Genomic DNA, 16,549 nt, shown 5'->3' with positions numbered 1-16,549 from the left:
CCCTTATCCTCGAGTGGACTCTGGACCTTGATAAGTGGTGATTCCTATGTAAAAAAACTAAAAAAAAAAACTAAATATAGCTCATATTACCCACCCATATATCTAGCAAGTATAGCCAAAATTCATAATGATCAGTGACTTCATTTCTGTGTTCACTCCCACACACATAATTTATCAACGATACTCACCACATCGTAAAAACACTTCCAAAACATTGCAGACAAACTGACCACTTGTACCATCTCAATGTAAATATTCCCAACTAACCAACAAAATATCTAAGTTTATTGCAGATATAGCAATAAACTTAGATATTTTGTGATTTATTCCCCCCCCCCCCTGCCAATCCCAAATACATGCATATAAATATAATCACCACATCTTTCCTGTGATAGACCTAATGTTATATATCAAATCTTTTGCACACAATGTCAAAAAAGCAGATATATAGGCAAAACAAAATTAGGTTTTAGACAGATTTAATAAATACAAAATTAGTATCCAACAAAAAACACCTGCTACTCCCAAATAGATAAACATTTCAACAGAACATGCACCAGATAACAACAAACACATTTTAATAGACAATAAGTTCTCATTCACATATTCAAACAAAACTATCACTACTCTCTCTTTAGACAGGGTCTCAGAAATAGCCTCCAATCTAATTGGTCCTGCACCAGCCCGTCTCATTGACACAATGTTGCATTCCTAGGCCTGTTTTACAAGTATTTTTAATAGAATGTGCTCTGGTAAACTGACCACTTGTACCATCTCAATGTAAATATTCCCAACTAACCCAACAAGCAGCAAAATCCCACCACTTCACTGTAAAAATCCCTACATGCCAGAAAACTTTCTACTCAAATAATTTCTTTCCTCAGACTGCTAGACTTCGAATTTCTCTTCCTTTTTCCTGCTTCTCTGACTGTACTAACGCGCAGAAATTTAAATTTAATATGAACATATTTCTTGCTGCTCAACTCCCTACATAAGGTCCCTGTAGGCATGACCTCACATAGTAGCCTCTTACCTCCAAGTGGTAATATGAGTGAATAAAAGGTTAAAAAGAAACAAAATTTATTTTAAAACTAAACACACACAAAATATATCTGAACTGATGTCAAAGTTTTTTTTTACAGGCTGAGAAGGAACTTGTTTTTGTTTGACATAGGGCTCTACATTGTGAGTAAAACAGTGGCATTTGTGAGTGAGTTTTTAAAGTGGCAACTAGAAATAATGAAATGCTTATCTTTTGGCGATTGTATTTCTTTCACTGACAATCTTCCAAAGCTCACTACTGACTGAAAAATATCTTTTCAATCTTTTTTTTAATAATAAAACGAACAAAGTTAAATTATTTAAACAATAAAAGCTTAATAGAACAATATACTCTTTTTTTTAAATTTTTTTTTTAACAAAGGCGGTTTTAAAAAAATATCTGAAGAAATTAGAATGTTTGCACCTTAAAGTATCAACATAAAATTTGTTGTATATTTAGAATTACACTTATTTAAAAATATACAGAAAATTTTTTATGACGTACATACTCATCACAGAACGGAGATGTCATATTCTAAAAATCATGTGGGTTTGGCTAGTAACTTTTCTATTTGGCTAGTAAACAAAAATATTTAGTTGTCAAAGGTCAACTAAATATAAATTTGTCCATAGAGCTCTGTGACGGAAGTTTTATTTTTTTTTTTAGTTGAAGAAATTATTTCTTCTCAGTAATAACAAGATGGATGCGTTTATGTTGATATTAACAAAAAGTAGATTTTCTTTTTATCATTTGAGAGAATGATTTCACATAGACTAATTGATAGAGAAATGAGAATTTTTTTTTCGTATTCATTCAATTTTTATCAATTCAAAACTAAACAATTTGTACTTTGACTAAATCTGAGGGTTTGCAGGTTGTTGATGGAAGATCATAGTCATTGACAATGCTTATTTTTGATTTAATGCGTACAAGTACATCCAGGCCTTTTCTCCAGCAATATTGTGATTGGCTGGTTAAACCAGAAATATCGTCTGGTAGAGGCATTCTGGAAGAGATGTCGAAAGGTACACAAGCATCACGCTATGAACTTTGCTACATCTGCGATACTCATCCATACTGCAACATACCAGATTTATTATTCAAACTGAAGCAGGACTGCTCAGCTACTTCAAATCATATCTATTTTGAAACATAGCTGTTGTTTTTGAATAAATTATTGCATTGTTTTGTGGAGAAACTTTTTCCTCGCTTAATAATTTGGCAAAAATTTTTTAAGAAAATTCAAAAACTAATTTTCTTTTATTAAGTTGGATAAACAGGAAGTGCAATGATTTTAAAACACCGTATCATGGTACATTTAATTTAGCTTTGGTGCAAACTGTTGTGAAAAATAAACTGACATTGCATATGGGGAAAGTAACAAGAATAGATATTTTTTTAAGATGTGTTCATTCACATTTAACAATAAAATTACTATTTCAAAGTTGAGCGCGACAGACCAACAGAAATACTATATTAAAATTGAGTGTGTCAGTCCAGCAGATGGGCTATGCTTCTTATAAAGATGCCTGTACACATTTAAAATAAGATACATCCATTCAATCTGCACATTTTTACAAACTTAAATGTGACAGATGGACAAAGTCTCTTCTAGAGATATGTGGATACATAAAAAAAAAGATATTTTAAACTGAAGCATGGCCTACAAAAGAAATTATTTCCAGCTTATATGAGATAAACAAAAAAGTAATCTCATGCTTAACCCTACCAGATCTGAGCTACTGAACCCAATTTGTCCTCCCCTCCCCCTCCCCTGCCTGGCCTCCTGGGCAAAATTGTGAAAAAAATTTAAATGCGTTAGTAATTTTTTGCCTTTCATCTATCACTAGTATTCAGCCTTCGTGTGCCCGTCCGCCCAACAGGTGGAACCCTTCTTGATGCACAGGCCCACTTGCATCATCAGAATTATCATCACTTTCTCCTTCATCAATATATTCATCATCACTAGCATTACTTGATTCAGAAATATACTCCTGATCAAATTCGCCTTCATCTGAATCAGAATTTGTCACTTTATCCGACACTTGTTACACCGTGAAGCTCCTTGGTCTCGGTCTTTTGAAGTGCTTGGATCGTCACTAGCTCGCTTCATGCCTACTTTAGTCTACAAAACAACTCACAACTCCGCCAAAACAAATGGAGATCATTTGCAGAATCTTAGGCTTGTGGTAAATCAAGGCTAAGCAGCAATTGGGTAGCTATTTTTAACTCTCTGACAACACAAAAATATGTGGTTAGAAAAATACCGATTTAGCAGTAACTCAATATATAGCATTTTTGGAAATTACCGGTATATCAGTAACTCAGTCTGGTAAGGTTAAGCATGACAGACCAATTGACGGACAAAGCCTTTTTTTATTAAGATGAATAAAAGTTGCATCCATTTAATCTACGTGATTATCAATGAAAATGTTATTTCAGACTGAGTTGATGCAAATGCTATTATAAGTTCAAAGGTGAGAGACTAATCGACAGTCAGAACCTCTAATTGTGATACTTGGATGTATCGAAAATTAGATGTGTTCATTCAACAATCAGTCTTTGCTTTTAATGATGAAAATACTATTTTAAGCTAAAGCATGACAGACAAACTAATTAACAAAACCATTCGTAGAGATGCATGGATTATTACAATTTGACCCATATTTGATTCAAAGATACAAAATCCTTGTCAGGTGCCGGTGAATCTGCTAGGTTACTAAAAATAGAACCTGAAATGGTCTCAGTGCAGGTTCACTCAGCAGTCAACCTATTAAGTCCTTTAAATATGTTTTTTCACTTTTCACACTCAACCTCTTAGAAATATACATTCTTGGATCTCTGATCATGTGACCTATCCCAAAGAAAGGGGGAAAGGATGATTAAAAAAAAGTTTTTACATAGGTTTTGCAGAGAGCAGATGAATTCTCAGACTCCTGGACAATGAAGCTATGATGATATCTTGTCCATATCTGTAAACACGCTTTCATTTTATTTAACCCTTTTCCATTTTTAAAACACACTTTTCAGGTTTTCATTTTTGTTTAACTTGACAAAATCTAATTGTATTATTGTTAGCCCTTTTTGACCTCGTTGAACTAATTTGTTCAGTTGTAAATAAATGAATATAATGGCATAAAGTGAACATTGATTCAAACACGCTTTGTACATATTAGTTCAGTATCTGGGTAAATGCCAGATACCTACACATTGCAACGATCCATTGCTTACATTAGTTAGTTAGAGTGTAAATTCTGTTTTTATCTTCAAGTTACATATCATCTCTTAAATTGTGCCTATTTGATCTCAATATTTTAACTTAAGTTGGGGCCCTGTTATTGTGGTTGTACCATGGACACATCTAAAATATTGTGATTCTTTTTATTTTAGTCAATAAAACATATTCATATTTTGTCTCTTTATCTCTCACTTTTTTCATAATGTCATTCTGAGTTGCTTCAAGTTCTAATTATTGTCCCATGATTTAATTTACAAGAGATCCTTTCTCAATACCATCAGAGAAAGACAGCTCAAATTTTTCGACCACTTAACCAGGGCTGATGGACTGAGATATTGCTATGGAGTGGCAAAATATGCAGAAACAAGAGCAGAGGAAGACAACGCACAAAATTCACAGACAATTTAAACAAATTTGCAATGAATAAAGAGGGCACTAATAATGAGCTAATGAGAAAGGCTTAGAACAGGGAAGAATGGAAAGCCATGATCGTTGATTTCTGCAAGACCAGACTGAACACTTGAAGAAGAAGATTTAATTGTACAATAATAGCATGAAAGAATTTATATTGACTTAAAGAGCGAAGGGAAGCAACTCTTTAAGGCAGTTTAAGTGTAATTTATTAACAAGTAGAATAATAATGAAATTATATCTTATATGTCTACTAATGTTTTTGCTTTGTTAGTTTGTATACATGAGAAAACATGTGAATCATTATATTTTATCAGACTTTTAATATTTAAAAAAAAAAAAATGTTTTTTTTTCTCAATCAGTTTGAAGCCTACATGTTGGAAAAATCAGGGAAGAATGTGATCGAAGCTGCTCAGATGCTGTCAGAAATGTAAGCCATTTTATTACTATTATTTCTATTAAAAATATTGTTTGCTTTTTTTCTTGTTTAACACAACTGAGCAAAACTTAAAAAAAACAAAAAAAAACAACTGGTTCGCCTGCTGTCTCACCTGGGCTCACCTTGAACCATTTATTTGTCAGAAGGAAGTATGCTTCAGCTTGGTCTGATGAGGTATACACTTCCGGGAGAATGGTGAGGGTGATTTATTGCTAGCCACCTGAAGTGCCCTTACTAGGAAATGCTGATAGGTCTGTTCTCATCTATTATAATATATGACCAGTATCCATTTGGAGTAATTTTTTTTCTCATCGTCTGACCATGTGTTACATCTTGCAGCAGTAGAAAGCAAATAAATACCAGCTGACCAAAAAAGATTTCATTCGTTAACATTTTTGTTTAATTTTCCATTGAAATTAATATTCTTACAAAAATTGTTCTAAACTTAATTCCAAACAGCTGAAATTATATTTGTTCTTCTAAACTATTAGAACTATATAATCAGCCAATTTTTATATCAGTATTCTTTTTGTTTTTTCTTTTGACATTTTTAGATAAGCATTGATAATTTGTATTATTTAGATTATTCTTCTCATCTTGAGTGTTATTTTCACAATGTTTTGGCCGATGTAACCTCTGACCTTCTTCTAGCGCATCTTGTCAAACTCAGAAATCTGCATGGAGTTTTAAATGGAACTTTATTTAATCCATGAGGGTAACATGCTCTCGTTCTGTCAGCTATGATCGGGTAGACGCAATAAGCAATTCGCAATTGTATTGAGTATCGCCTGCACCGAGGATTGAACCTTCAACTTCAGAAGAGTATCACTTACAAATGAATTTTACCAAGTGCTTTATCTGCAAGGACCTGTGGCTTAATGGTTACATCTGTTGAAACGTTGTGAAAATGACGTTTAAGATGAGAACAGTCTGAAGTATGCAAATAGTACGAGTTCAAATTATATTTGTTGTTCTAAACTATGATAATGATATAATCAACCAATTTTTATATCTGTCTTATCATTATTGTTATTTACTCACTTGTAGTTCTCAAACAATTCATTATCCCTGATTGATCACTGGCAATAACAAATGAAATCCGAGTGACAACAAGTTTCTTCAGATTTCTAGCACTTTCTGCCTCTTTTGATAACCATTGCAAATCACTTTGCATTATTGCAACAATAGCTTATCATTAATTTCTCACTAATAAAGACCGCCAGCCTTTTCTGGAATTTTGAGTGTCACTATTTCTCCCCAAGATTCCAGTACTCTCTGCACTCTTCCGGTGGAAGTCTGGGTGGTGCTCTTTCTCCTTGGTCATTCACAACCATTTTGTGTGATACTAAACAGAGTTGGTGCCACCATTTATTATTATTATTATTATTATTATTATTATTAATAATATTAAAGAATAATTTTGAGTTATAACTTTCCAAATTCTCCATAAACTAATTAAAAAGATACATTATGAAATGTAATAATCTAATTTGTAAGAATGTATATCAGTGTGTACATAAGATATTACAATTTTTTTACATTCATCTTTTCAAACAGTTATTTTTGATATGAATTATATATACTAGCAGAAAAACTGGTATGATCATCTTCAAACACTGGTTAGATCACCAAAGTTAAGCAACATTGAGTTTGGTCAGTACTAAAATGAGGGACTGTATGTGGAAGGACAATGACACCTTGCGAAAAAACAAAAAACAAAAAAAAAAAAACGTAGCATTATCATCTTCCCTTCGGGACTGCTTGTGAATTTAATATTCCCTATAAACTTCCTCCATCAGAAGAAGCTGGCTTAATTTGCACAATATATATATATGTATATATATATATATATATATATATATATATATATAAAATAACACCATATTACTTTTTTTATGTTCTTATTTTTTACATTTTATAATGTTCCACTTTGATCTCATCATCATTGATTGAATAACAAAGATATAAATAAAGTGATATTTATAGAAATGAATTTTGAAGTTCAACCCACTTTAAGCAAACTCAGCATTTCTTACAAGTCAGTGAAGTTTCCAGTTCATGTCAGTGCCAAGTCTTGAACCTCTTAACATTTGTATTATTTTTTAATTTCTATTTTTTGTTTTTTAATTTTCTCATCATTTTGTTTAAGCTGGAGATGGGGCATCCTACTGGATGCAAAGCATTCATCCACTATCTCATATATTCCAACTGAGAGATCTTTTTAAGATTCTGTCCCTGTAAGTGCAATTGTTTGTATCTTTCTTGCACTTGGTTCACCGGGTATATTTGCCAGGTAATTCCTATAGTTTTCAAGTTATAAATGATAAGTAAAACATATTTCCTTTTCATTAATGCTGAGTGTGTCACAGACCCCATAATACTGCTATCTGCTTTGATTGAAACACATATCCTGAATAATTTTGTTTAAGAAATATATATATATATATATATATATATATATATATATATATATATATATAATGTGTGTGTGTAGTTGTGAGGGTCTATTTCCCAAACCCTAGAAGTCCATGATTAAACAAATGAACAGATGGGAACTAAAACTATTATTCTATAGACATGTGTATGTAGAAATCTTAGGAAATTTGTTGTCTCTAACTTATTCATTTTGTATGAATTAAATGATTCTATTGTTGGTATTAGTTTCCCTGATATCTTTCTAGTGAGAATTCTTTCTAGAAAGACATTGAGTATTTATGAAAGGGACCACTTGAAAGTTGCTAACATCCTAAGTTAGTGTTTCTGTGGAATGAACTGGATTTGAACTTGATACACCCAAATTGTCAGCCTGTGTTGTTCACCACTTAGCTACTGCCACCTCCCTGTCTTTAATTAAAAAATGATAAAGGTGATATAAGACAAAAAAAAATGTATCAAACAAAAAAAAATCCAAATCATTATGTTGTGTGGTAATTATCTTATTTAAAAAAGCAAATAAAAAAAAAAAAACTTGGAAAAAAAAAAGTAACAGTTTATTCCCATTTTTTTCATTTTGGTAAACTTATTTAACCTTTGTTGTTCTTTCAGGTTCCAGAATTTTCCACATGAACCTAAATTATGGACGGAACTCCAGTCGATGTTGGAAGCCATGCAATCTGACTCTCAGGATACCAAATCTCAGTTACTAACAGGTATTGTTTTATGAAATTCACTATTTAGATTGTTTGTCACATTTGCTAAGCAATTAAAACGAGGGAAAATGTAAACGCTAACCTTTCAGTTGAAAATGTCTTCTTTTGAAAATCGCTCCAGGCAGATCATGAAGCCACTTGATGTAAGGAGCTGAAATAATGCCACTCCAGGTCAAAACTAGCCAATGATAAATGTTAGATGGATACATTCCAACCCAAAAAACAGCAATTCTTCATCCTGTGTCAGAAACATTGCTCATGGAATGTGAGAACTAAAGTAAGCGAAGCAAGAGTTACGAGGCTGCTGAAAATAAACTGAAGATCCACTTTCTAATCTCCTTTTGAGCTTCTTTTAAGTTTGTCTACCTTCTTTTATTATTCTGGTTCTCTTCCTCCTTGTACTCTCTTGACATCACCTCATTTTTACGGTTATCTGGAACTTACATCGATTGACAGATATCTATGCAAGATTGCAGTCCCAGTATTATTTCAGAGTACCATCTTGAAACAAGAATGCACGTGCATGAACCTGCAAGAAAATTTAATCAAGAAGAGATAATACATGTTTTATGATGTTATACCTGCCTGGCCAGGATCTTGCAAAACTGTTCATCAATTGACATTAATGAAAAAAAAGAAAAAATTATTAATAAAAAGAAATCACTTGAAAAAGCCCAAATTATGGCAGAAGCTTACTACATATCTTTGAAGTTAAATAAACATTTCTTTTAAAGAAAAGAAAAAAAACTAATATTGTTTTGGCTTTCTTAAAAAATTTTTAATATTGACATTAATGAATTTCCAACTTGGGCAGCTTCCCAATCTGGTTTTTGGGAGAAGGAAATCAACATGTCTGCTTCAAATGCTAATTGTACCACAAAAAGCAGGGAAGACATCGGACAGAATATTTCCCTAGATTGTAATTAAAGGATGCTCTAAGTTAACTTCCAAATCTGACCCCCAAGATTGCCATGGGCATGGAATATGTACCTATATTAAAGATGGCTTTCCATGTGGTAGGGACATCTCCAGGTAAGATCCTAACTTACCCTATATATGCTTCCAGGTTGCACTTGCTCACACTACTGCATTTATATTTACTCTCTATTGCCCCCACAACAGCGGAGTTACTATCTTTAAAAGCATGTCTGAGAAAATTGACCACGTCCTATCTGTTTATCCTTTAGCTAACATTCACCTATGTGGAGACCAATGTTCACAATGTGGAATGGTTGACCCACTCAAACAAAAGGGGAGGTTCTGTCATGATTTCTCTCACAACTTGCCCTGAACTATGTTCAATTTCCGTTCTGTCTTGTCTTGGATCTTCCGACCACTCTGTTGTATCAATTAAGATAACAATGAAATGTAATAAGTCCTCAAACATACCTCTCCATCATACAGTATATCGATACACTATGGCTGACTGGGATAGCTTCCGTACATTTATATCAGATTTACCTCTGCGTTCCATGTTTAAAAAGGATGTGTCCTCTATAGTATCAGACCTGACGGAATGGTTAATTGTAGGTATAGATCGTTTCATACCCTCAAAAAATTTCCAGCAAAAAGCTAACAGCCAGTCATGGTTCTCTGCAGAATGTGCTGCTGCCATTGCACACAGAAATCACTTTTTCCACAGCTTCCAACGTAATAGATGTATGGAGACTAAAGCCGCTTTCAGGACTGCCAGCAACCATTGTAAGAAAGTAATAAAGAATGCAAGAGAGTTGTATGCTCAGTCCGTCAAGTTCAGAATAGCTGAGCAGTGGCTTGGTTCCCACCAGTTTTGGCAAATAGCAAACAGGATCCTGAAAAGAAGCGTGTGCTCTATCCCAACTATCATCAATGGACCTGAGGTAATTTCGTCAGCATCAAACAAAGCCAAACTCTTTGCCAAGAACTTTTCAGCTAATTCTACCCTTTGCGACCAAGGCCGCCAACCCCCAATATTTCCTCCTGTATCAGAAAACACGCTATGTGATATACAAATATCTGTACGTGACATTGCCAAGCTAATCAAAAACCTTGATTTCAGTAAAGCAACCGGCCCTGACGGTATTCCATTTATAGTACTCAAAAAACTTCAACCAGAACTAGTGCCCACCCTACCAAAACTGTTTAAACATTGTCTTAAGGAGAATTGCTTCCCATCACCCTGGAAAATCTCATCAGTATGCCCTGTATTTAAGAATTTAGGTGATCGCTCGTCCCCCTCTCAGTACAGACCAATAAGTCTCTTGTGCGTCATGAGTAAGTTGCTGGAGTCTGTGTTAAATAGAGAAGTAATCAACCATCTCAGCAAAAATAACCTTCTTAGTGACACACAATATGGTTTCTGTTCTGCTAGATCTACAGCAGATGTGCTTACAGTTATATCTCATAGGATTAGCAAATCTCTCGACAGAGGCAACCTTTCTAGGGCAATTGCTCTTGACATATCAAAGGCCTTTGATAGGTATGGCATAAAGGTTTACTTCAGAAGATCTCCGGCTATGGAATAGCTGGAAATGTTTTCTCAATTATGAAATCATTTCTCTCTGATAGGTTCATAAGAGTAGTAGTTGATGGGCAAAAATCAAAAGCTCACAGTATTAATGCTAGAGTCCCTCAGGGGTCCATCCTGGGCCCAACTCTCTTCCTGATCTACATTAATGATCTTCCAAATCACATCCTTACATCATTTGTAGACATTTATGCTGATGACACTACCATTTATGGTAGCACATCTAAGACCGTAAACGACCAAGTTCTCTCTGATTCTCTCTCCCCTGATCTTGAGCATGTGGTACAATGGGGGAAAGAAGTGGCTGGTTACTTTTAATGCATCTTAAACCAAGCTTCTATCTTTACATCATCAACGTTCTGATCCCCATTTGGCATCAATTGAAATGAATGGCTCTCATCTTGGGGAGGTCTCATGTTTTGACAAGCTTCTGGGCTTGACCTTTACTCCTGATCTTAAATAGAACAGGTACATCAAATCTGTTACCAAGGCCGCTGGAAAAATGGTGGGATCCTTCTATCGATCCAGTAGATATCTCACTGCTGATGTAATTCTCTATTTATATAAGAGCCAGGTACGTCCAAGGATGGAGTACTGTTGTCACATCTGGGCAGGAGCTGCTAGAAAGGACTTGTTCTGCCTTGATAGAGTTAAAAATAGACTTCGTAGCCTCGTAGGAGATGTTCTTTTCTCTTCCCTGCAACCTCTATCTCACAGAAGAGATGTTGCGAGTTTGTCTCTGCTTTATCGTTATTTTCATGGCAAGTGCTCGACTGACCTTCAATCTATCGTCCCCCCTCGCCAAACTTTCACAAGAAACACTCGTCTAGCTGAAAACACTCAATAATTTTCACCATTCTTTATCTGTGCCTAAACCTAAACGTAGATTCCATAAACAAAGCTCCTTTCTTAGAACTGCACACCTGTGGAATTGTCTTCCGTTTTCATGCTTTCCGGCTGACTACAATATGGTTGTCTTCAAGTCCAATGTAAACAAGTTCTTGATGAGCCGTTCCACTTAAGTTAACAAATTTACCAAATTTCCATTACTAACGATTACTATATTGTTCAGTTGACTACTGTACACTCTTAACCCTTATCCTCGAGTGGTCTCTGGGCCTTTGAAAAAAAAAAAAGAAAAAAGAACATTGGCTGAAACGTAGCAACCAAGATAAAGAAAATGGCCCAGAACCTGCATATTATATAAATAGTAATTCTTAATTCAAGAAACGCAATGTTTAAATTTGGGTCATTTTCGATGGCTGTATGTCTGAACAACCTGATATAAATGTGGGGTTGTCTCAAGGGTTGATCCTTGGACCTTTATTATTCCTGATATTCATAAACGACCTTCCTTATAAAATTTGCCTGAGATGGGTATATTTGCTGACGACACCATGCTCTATAATGCACACAAGGGTAAAATGAATGTATACATATCCCAGGCAATGGTTGAAAACTTAGAAAATGACCTTCAGTATGTAGCGGAATAAACGCAAATGGATGGTAACGCTTAATGCTGCTAAGACTAAGTTTCTTCCCTGTGATGATTATAAGAAATCTTTTCAACCATTGATTGCCATGACTAACAAAACTCTTTATTCAAACTCTTCTGCTTGATATTTACAGGAAGCATGAATTGGAACAAATACATTGAAGGCTGTTGTAAGGAAGGTGGGCTCCTTCTACCATGCTAGAAAATTACTCACACCAGTAACCTGTATTTCTTCAAATCCACAATTCACCCATGCATGGAGTATTGTTGCTACATCTGGGCTGGTGCATCTACCAAAAATAGTCTTTAACCCAATGGGTCCCACAGTGTCAACCAAGCTCCACTTCTGTCCCATCACTAAAATATTGCATACCCGTGCCTGTTTTAGAGATACTTTAATGGAATGTGCTCTAACAAACCTGTTGCACTTGTGCTCTCTCAACATGAATATCTATGACTAACCTGACAGGCTACAGAATCTACCCATTCATTGTAGCAGTCCCTAAATGCTGGAAAGCCTTTTACTCTAATAGTTTCTTCCTTTGAATTGCTAGAGTTTGGAATTCCCTCCCTTTTTCCTGCTTCCTTGACTGTAATAACATGCCGAAATTTAAATGTAATGCAAACAGATATCTAGCTGCTCAGCTCTCTACATAGTACCCCTGTAAACATAGTCCCAAATTGTAGCATCCAAATAGCAATATGCCTTATTGGGGGTGGGGGGGGGTGGGGGAGTTGGATAAGACTAAAAGAAGAAAATTTCCCTGTGTTTTCTATTAATATAAGATTTTTATTTGTATTAAAAAAATCATGAAAAAAGTTTTTAATTAAAAAAAAATTATTTCAATGATTTGTTGATTTTCTTTTTGCAGACATTTTTGCTTCTGTGCCGACCAATATCCAATGTCGAATGCTGTTGTGTATGGCTAATAAGATTAGTGATATCTTAGAGCAGTGTCGACTTTTGCTGTTGGCAATGAGAAAATTTCCAAATTTAGTTACAGAGCAAGGGGTAAGTGTAAACTTTATACAGGATGGAACGATAAATTTGTTGCCTTAAAGAAAACAGCTTTATTTTAAAACTTCTATTGAAAAAAATCAATAAAGGTAACTTAATTATGTAGTAGAGCTGACATCTATTCAATGTAGCCGCCTTCAGCCTCGATCACCGCCTCAATACAGGTCCGGAACTAGGAGCATGCCTTTTCTACAAGCGCTAATGGGAGTTTGGCGAATATTCGGCAGATGGCAACAATCAGGTTGGCTTTGGTGTTGTGGGAGGTCATGTTGGTGATGTTCTCAACGTATGACCAAATGAAGTAATCCAGTAGATTCAGGTCAGGGGAGGAAGGGGCGCAGTGAGAGAAGGGTACAAAGTCATAGCACTCCTTCTGAAACCAAGCCTATGTCTCTTTGGACTTGTGGACCAGCACTGAGTCCTGCTGCCATACCCAGGCTCTGCCAGCAGCCACCTCATTGCACCAGGGTATTGCCACACTTTTCAGCACATCAGCTACGCTTTGGTGTTGACTTTCAAGCTGATAGTAATTGTCTGTATTTTTGAGATGAGGTGTTTTCATTGATTGAGATTGTCGGACTGACTTCCTCATCTTGGTTGTTATTGTCACAATGTCCTAGTGACATATGGCCGAGTGGTCCTAGACGTATCAAAGTTTACAGTTACCCAAAGGTGCTGAATTCAATCCTGAATGAAGGCAGTGAAAAAGTAACATTCAAAACAGAGAATCAGCAACTATGTCCCAAAGCCTAACTGGAGTCCTGTAATAATAATAAAGGGTTGGGTTCGAGACTCCTAACAAACGGTTCCCCAGTTCGATACAAAACACCTGATGAAGGCCGGAGGGCAAAACGGCCGAAACGTTGTGACAATAACAACCAAGATGAGGAAGTCAGTCCGACAATCTCAATCAATTTCAAGCTGACTTTGAAGATGTGAGGTGGCATGATGTGGCCTTCACTTGAAACCATACCAGAGACCATAACCGTGGCCGAAAACTTTGTTAAACTGTGTCCTCAAGCGTTAAACCATCCGGATTTGCATTTTGAGGATGCTGGCAATAGTCCTGTTTTCATAATTTGGATCAGTAGAGAGCATGAGTTGTACAGCGGTGCATCTCTGATCTCGCTCGTTGAACATTGTGTCACTTTCAGACATGATAGAAGGCTCCTGTTGCTCTTGGGATTTGTACACAACTCGCCAACTAGTACATGGTCTGCAAATAAAAAAAAGAAAACCGGTTTTTATCAAACGAAAATGGAATCATGTCATCTTTTCTAGGGTGACAATTTTATCGTTCCACCCTGTATTATACTCATAATAATCAGACATTTTAATTCTTCTTTGAAGTATGTGATCGCATCATGACTGCTTCCCATTTCTTTACACGATCCTTTGTATTACCGTTTAAGTTTAGAAGATCTTTCAAGCAAGACTAGTTGGAGAGTAGAGGACAGACAAGTACTTCATTCAATGGCACTCCCTTCCACATTTTCAGATAGTTGAGTCAGTTTTGTAGTCCCATCTAACCACAACAACGTTTGATCACTCCATTTTTATTCTCAGGTGGTTGAGTGTCTTTTATTGCACTCAATCTGAACCAGTGGGAAGGTTTTCCAAAGAGGGGATTCCAATAAGAAGGGGAGTCAGTTTTTAGTTCTCTGATCCACAGCTAGAATCTGGTCTTTTTCCAAGATGTTGGTAGAAGCTGGAATGGTTGAGAAAGCTTCTCCTTGACTTCATTGGACTGTTGGTTGACGTCTGTGAAGGAAATGGCGTTCATCACTACTCAACTTTGTAATCTCTTGACTCTGCTGACAACTTCCTGTCTCGTATTTCATAATTTTTTTTAGATTAATAATCCTCTGCCATTATGTTTTTTTCACATTTTTAAAATAGAACAAAATGAATTGAAAGAGAGAGCTCTGAATATCATCATTTTCTCCTTGCAAAGCGAGGAGTTGTACTGGATTTCTCCTTCCACCATACATGATCAAAGGCTTGCTTAGGAGGAAGTCTGGTCATCTACCATTGTCTGGGTCGTCCTCTTTCAATTGTTGATCGATCTGCCCTATGGCGCATAATGTATGTTTTGATAAGCAGGGATATTCAAATACTATGGTGTACAAACTGTTCATATCTTATCTAAAAAATAAATTGTGTTATGGTTCGTATAATATTGTATTTTGTACTGAATTTTATTCTACTTTTCTGTTTTGATGTTGAATGAAATTCACAGTTGTTAGATGCTCTGTATTCCATTAAAATGTTGCATTTTTCTATTCTTTCATATAAATATTTCTAGCAAAACTGTATCAAGGCGCTTTAGTTTTTGCTGTCATATTTACATGTGTGTAAAACAATTACAATAAGTTTTCTATGAAAAATAACTAATTCTATATCTGTTGGTGATGGGATGATTCAAATATTTTTCCAATTCCAATACAATTACTGATTCCATTCTAAATTCCTGATTCCGATACCAGTACCAATTCAGATTTATAAAAAAATCTTTAAATTTTTAACTATAGAGTTATTTTTCATGTTTTTATTTTTAGATTACTGCAAAAACTCATGTAATATTTGTATACATTTTTGCAATAGACTTGTGGAGGTTCATCTATGGAGTTTAGTTTTAACTCGTAGTTTAAAAGCAATAGATTTTTATTATTTTATCATTCGTACCAGTAATTGAAAATTAAGTTTTAAACAAAGAAACGAAAAACAATTAAGAATCGGTTTTGTGCATTGGAAGATTGGCACACTTTTTCTGATTCCGATTAATCGTTCCAAAACTAATATCTATATATTAAAGTAAATCCATAAATCCAGTAATCCATACGAGTCATTGATTCTGTCTTAGCTGGCGAGATGTATATAAAGCAGAATCAACTATGGCTTTCTCAAACATATGCATAAATGAATGATGGGGGTTAAAGATACAAACTGAAAACCTGGGTGTGCCAAGTTCTAACCCAGTATGTTCCACAGAAACACTTTCATCAAATCCAAACTTGACCTTGTATCTAATCTCCTGGCAAAGAGATAAATAAATTAAAACTATATAGATCTAAATAAAATAAGGATATTGTAAAAATTTAAGCTTAGATTTCTGATGTTTTTGAATTTTTGAGATGAGGATTGGTTATTCGTATTTTTTTTTTTGATTCCTCAGGCTACTGTTCTCATCTTGAGTGTCATTTTTACAACATTTTTGGTTGATGTAACCTCCGACCTTCTTCAGGTGTAT

The 16,549-nt window shown here is 35.0% G+C and overlaps 1 protein-coding gene across 1 annotated transcript in view; it reads left to right on the top strand.

Moving 5' to 3' along the window:
* Nucleotides 1-16,549, top strand: part of LOC145292131 (integrator complex subunit 10-like) — a 60,047-nt gene that overhangs the window by 5,805 nt on the left and 37,693 nt on the right. The window contains exons 2-4 of the mRNA XM_080138237.1: nt 5,055-5,122; nt 8,177-8,280; nt 13,154-13,293. Of these exons, the coding sequence (XP_079994363.1) occupies nt 5,055-5,122; nt 8,177-8,280; nt 13,154-13,293 (312 nt within the window). The remainder of the gene's footprint in view (nt 1-5,054; nt 5,123-8,176; nt 8,281-13,153; nt 13,294-16,549) is intronic.

Source organism: Euprymna scolopes, chromosome 13 (assembly GCF_053919585.1).
Source record: "Euprymna scolopes isolate OS-2025 chromosome 13, ASM5391958v1, whole genome shotgun sequence".
NCBI classification, from domain to species: domain Eukaryota; kingdom Metazoa; phylum Mollusca; class Cephalopoda; order Sepiida; family Sepiolidae; genus Euprymna; species Euprymna scolopes.
This window is presented reverse-complemented; position numbering and strand designations above follow the sequence as displayed.